This window comes from Oryza brachyantha, chromosome 1 (assembly GCF_000231095.2).
Source record: "Oryza brachyantha chromosome 1, ObraRS2, whole genome shotgun sequence".
NCBI lineage: Eukaryota > Viridiplantae > Streptophyta > Magnoliopsida > Poales > Poaceae > Oryza > Oryza brachyantha.
Window position 1 is genome coordinate 19,174,956 of NC_023163.2, and position 5,187 is coordinate 19,180,142.

The following is a 5,187-nucleotide window of genomic DNA, read 5'->3' on the forward strand; positions in this document are numbered from 1 at the left end:
TTCAAGAAGGATTAGCAGATATCAGTGTTCCTCCTATCCCGTGGTACCTGCATATTCTTGCTCAGCGCTCCAACTTCTTCACACTGAGGAGGCATCACATTAGGCAGGCCTAAGAAGATTACTCTATTTCCAATATATTGTGTTGGTCTTCTCTTTATTAGGCAGGCATAAGATTATTCTGTTTCAAGCATAATTGTCTGTCTTATGTTGATCTTTTAGAATGGTTGGTGGGTTTCTGTTTATCTTAGGATGCCTGGTTTGATCTTCAGAATCAGCTGCATTGCTCTAAAACTTTTTATTTCCTAAAGTAAATATGCCATTCGAGTTTTGACCACAGTTAGCTGATGTGAAAAGCAGATGTTATGTGGATGCGAGGAAAAATAGAAAAGGCGTGTTCAGTAGGTGAGAAAAAAGAGTTTTTGGGGGGCGTTACCACGCAGGTCTGGTAACTTGTTGATCCCTCGAATTCAACAGTCCTGCGATGGTGGAAAAAATGACACAAGATATGGCAATAAAAATCAGACTTCAGAAAGATATGTAGTATCTCCTGTACATGCACCCAAACTAGTGATGAGCCTTCTCATCTGCATTAGGTACTAGGGGAGTGACTAGTTGCATCCCAGAATAACTACTAAGTGAACAGTATCATATTATTACCAGAAAACTCAAATTCACAAACATTTGACCCAAAAGGTCAAAAGAAATTTTGAGAGAACTAAAATCAACAACACAAGCCCATATGTTTTTGTCAAAATCAAGTTATACAGTACAACCAGGTCCTCGATTATTAGAGGGTATAGACAATGATGTTGAATTCTTAATCCAACTACATTTGTCCGATGGTGTTGAATTCTTAATCCAACTACATTTGTCCGATAAAGTTGGCTTACTACTGAGATCTTAGCCGTATGTTGAAGCTTAGCACAGTTGAGATACCTCTAATTTAAATCAATTTTATCAGCTGATATACCTGGGTGCAGGGTAAACCTCACTTTCAGAAGTAGCCAACACCCTTGGCTTCACCCAACTTGGGTGCATTACCGTCGTTCCCAAGAAACAAGAGACGGCCTGTTGGTGTGGAAAAAAGTATCATATACATAGATGGAAAAAATTGAACACTGCCACTCAATCCACTTATATGCAACATAGCATTATTTTGTATGTGGAATTAAAAAAAATAAAAGTAAACTTAATACATTACTGTAGTGGTTGGACAGGGTAATCTAACACCAAAAAAACAACCCTGGGAGTTTGAGATGGTTTTACAAGTGGCTTGACTACCATTGTAGCTGATGTGGCAAGGATTGTTATTTCAGAATTTGCCCTCAGATATAATCTGAAGAATAAATAAGGGATTGTTTCATCGATTTCCAACTGAGCTGTTTAGAGAGTAAGATATTGAATGTGAAAGAAATCATGAAAGGTATCAATAAAGCATATACCTACTGAAGGAACACTTGCATAAGATATAAACATCAAGGTACTGAAGGAACCAGGATCCAAGGGGACGATAAGTGTGTGGACTCAAATCATCTACTACATAAGATAGAAGTGTGCACGCGAAGTTAGGGGACAATGCTTCACACACCTACACATACTACACTGTCATTTCATTGGTCATGCACCTTTATGTCAGCCTGTTTCTAGCAGAACAGGAAGTATTGTCATATTGTGTCAATATATTAACATAGTATTCTAGCAGCATTAGGTTTACCATCTCTTGGTAGTCGAGCCATTTTAGGACTGAAAGCTTCTTAGCCATCAGGCCAAAGATGGCTGCTATGCATGTTGGTGAAAGCAAGCGTCTACATTGTGCATGTGTAGATGAGCTTAAAGTTTATTTGCTGAAGATAGTCAATGTTGGGCAGCAGAAACCCATTGCAGTTCCTTTAAGTTCCTTGCACATTTACTCGGGGCTTGAAAATTTTACTTGACACTATGTTTGAATCATCTAAGTTCATTCCTCCAGGCTAATCCACAAGTAAATTGCAGTATGCATCACCAAACTAGTCTAGCAAGTTCTAGTGGATCACCAAACTCTCAAACTGCATAATTAGGTCAGTAATTTTGTTTAAGTGGGTCACTCAAGGCTACTAGCAGTTTATGGTCCAAGTCTGAACAATGACATGGCACTGGCATATCGAATTGTACCAGCATAGCTGCACAACTCATTCTACTCCAAGTCTCCAATGAAAAATCAAAGGTAACTCAACCTCCTGTCATATACTCATTGCCATTCACAACCTAGCCCATGAGGACTGCCATTTTATTTGTTCTTGCTCCTAGCAAGAAGCAGCATTCATTTTCCAGGACTTGCTAAGAGAACATGACGTATGGGCAAAGCACTTAAGGTGTTTACTGGAGAATTTGTGCAACTCCCTCCATTCCATATTATAAGACGTTTTGACCCTACCTAGATTCATTCATGGATCAGTAAATATGATATATATGTGTGTCTAGATTTATTAGCATCTATATGAATCTAGGAGGTGACAGAAAATCTTATAATGTTGAACGGATGTAACACAAATCAAAATCAATTGTGCAATAACTTACCATTTGAACGTACAGCTATTTCTCTTATGCGCCGAACCAGTCCAGTTATAGGATCAGAAAACACCTTTGTCTCAAGATTTCCTTCCAAATAAAGAACAGAACTGAAATGTTGCAATGGTACAGTTTACTTGTGTTACTGGAGTGAACCAACCAAAGTTTGGAAAATCAGAAAAAAAAAAAGAAATGCACAAAAATAAAGGCTTAAAATATCTATTGCCATGTCACTTATATGCCAATTGACATCTACAAAAGATATACCGATATATTTAGCTTCTAACTACAAAATAATACAAGTAGAACAGTTCAAATGCATATATTGAGAAAAATGCATACTCATGTTACTGAAACCATATGCTCATCCCCACTCGTGCAGAGCTAAAGGAATACAAATTCCACCCAAGCAAAACCCAGTATCAAGCATACCCAGTATAATTGTAATAGATGTTACCCAGTATAATACTATAATTATAATAGATGTTTTACTCACCGAACAAATCAACTGCTACGTCAGTTTGCAACAGTGCTAGGAAGTTAAACTATTGTAATTAAGGTCCAAATCCAACTTACCAAATCTGAGGTTGTCACGCTCAAACATCAGGAAATAACCCTCTAAGAAATCTATACGACGACGCTGGTCAGCAGAGACAACAGAGTGCTCACCCGGTCTTGACGTGCTTGAGAGCGAGGCTGCCAAGCCGGTCCGGGTAGATGCAGACGCGGTGCCACTGCACGGAGCAGCGTTCAGCGTACTGGTGCGGCTCCTCGCCGTCTAGCGGGCGGCGGTTGTTGCGGATGCCGCCAGTGCCGAGCGAGAACAGCACGACCGTTCTCCCGCTCCGCAGCCGCTTCTGTATCGGCTCCTGCCCCACCTTCCCCACCATTATCGCCTTCGCGATTCGCACAAAGGAAAACGATCCCCACCATCATCAGGCCTTCAGCTCGCACCGAATTAAACCCAAGAGGGGAGAAGGGATCGAGGGCTCCTAACCTTGTAGATTCCGGGGTCGAGGCCGTTCTCGAGGGGGCGGGTGTCGCGGGCGCGCGGGCGGACGGGGGCCTGGTGATCCTGGTCCGCGGGGCCCTGCTGCTCCGGGTCGGGCCCTGCATCAGATCCCGCATGGGAGTCGTCGGAGGAAGAGGAGGAGGAGGAGGAGTAGGAGAAGGAGGAACCAGTGGCGGTGGTGGAGAAGGGGCGGAGAGGGGAGGAAAGGAAGCGCCGGGTGAGGAGAAGGCGGCGGGCGAGGAGGGAGGAGGTGGTGGCAGTGGCCGCCATGGTTGCACGGCGTAGAGAGGAGAGGAGAGGAGGGAATGAGATGACCGAACAGGGTCGCGGCTAAACCCTCCGCAAAGCCCTAGTTTTCACGTGTTCGAGGTACTTTGGGCCAAGGTAGCAAGAGGCGGCCCGATTATTCTCTTGCTGGATGGGCCGTAATACACAAGCTGATGCGAGTTCCAAGCACGGCTCAAACCCCTTTAATTTCGGCTTAGGCTTATTGGTCAAGTTTTTAAACTGTCTTTTTGCTTATGGAGTCTGGTTTATAAGCTATCTCCTTCGTTCCATGTTATAATATTTTCTGTTTTTATTTAAATTTTTATATACTAATAAATCTAGACATATATACAAAACATATACATTGATACATAGATGAATCTAAATAAAACCAGAAAGTAATAGAGGAAATATTGTTCATAAACTTTAAGTTTAATGGTGAGGTATCATCTCTACTTTAAATAAACCAAAAAAGTTACTCGTTTATAGTTTTTGGCTTAAGAGTATAAGACTGGCTTATAACTATAATAAAAAACCGATTAAAGACTTATACTTTTTGGCTCATAAGCCTAAATAAATACGGCTGTAGCGTTGAGAGCCTTTCTTTCGGTGCGCTTTTTTAAGCATCTCTAGTAAATGCCTAAAAATTAGTCCATAATAATCTTGGATTGGGGTCATCTCAAAAGAATTTACCTCCAAAAACATGTCCCAACTCCCAAAATTGCCCTAAAATTGATTCATAAAATTTGTTAGTGGTCCACGTAGGTACTATTAGCTAGGCCAAGGCGTTGTGATGGCGTTGCATTCGTCGGTCATTTGGCATTTATCTCGTCAGAAAAAATTTCCAATAAATTGATCAACACATACATGAAAATCTGAATCATGAAAGTCAAAGTGACATATATACAAAGTAAGATATATGAGCAACTGAATCAAACAAGTTAAGTTCATGATCCACTAGAATGATTAGAAAACAACCATCGGTGCACATAATTTCATAATGGCAGACGATCTAACTTTAGTTTGGTGTCGAACGATGAATATCATGGATTTCTTGATATTTACAAGATAAAAACTAATAATTATTTACATTTGCTCATATGCCATTCTCCCCTAAACAGAGAAACTATACCTTTTTCTTTACAACTTGTGATAGATAAATAACCATAGATAGGACATGGACATGTGAAAAGTGATGCTGGTGGCGCTGGGTGGACAAAAAAATGGTGCCGGTGAAAAAAGTGTGAATCGTGATATTGAGAGCCCTCAGTAAAAGACTTAAATTTGGCTCAAAGAATACTAGTGCTGGAGGATGCTAAAAAATTAGGATTTATATTAGGCTGTTGTTGGAGATGCTTGGC

General features: G+C 40.9%; 1 protein-coding gene across 1 annotated transcript; it reads right to left on the reverse strand.

Annotated features, from left to right (window-relative positions):
- Nucleotides 1-511: 511 nt before the first annotated feature.
- Nucleotides 512-3,881, reverse strand: LOC102703163 (single-stranded DNA-binding protein, mitochondrial). The gene is made up of 4 exons (XM_006644361.3): nucleotides 3,545-3,881; nucleotides 3,217-3,443; nucleotides 2,557-2,657; nucleotides 512-1,068 (listed from the first exon to the last, which is right to left on the reverse strand). Exons 1-4 carry the CDS (start codon nucleotides 3,827-3,829, stop codon nucleotides 995-997), a joined length of 687 nt encoding a protein of 228 aa, XP_006644424.1. The 5' UTR covers nucleotides 3,830-3,881; the 3' UTR covers nucleotides 512-994.
- Nucleotides 3,882-5,187: the final 1,306 nt, after the last annotated feature.

Excerpts from the sequence above, each read along its gene's own strand:
- LOC102703163 (XM_006644361.3), bottom strand. The coding sequence starts at position 3,829 with ATGGCGGCCACTGCCACCACCTCCTCCCTCCTCGCCCGCCGCCTTCTC. Across the intron at positions 3,444-3,544 it reads TCGACCCCGGAATCTACAAG|GCGATAATGGTGGGGAAGGT; the intron begins GTTAGGAGCCCT and ends CGAATCGCGAAG. Across the intron at positions 2,658-3,216 it reads CTCAAGCACGTCAAGACCGG|TTCTGTTCTTTATTTGGAAG; the intron begins GTGAGCACTCTG and ends GCAACATTTCAG.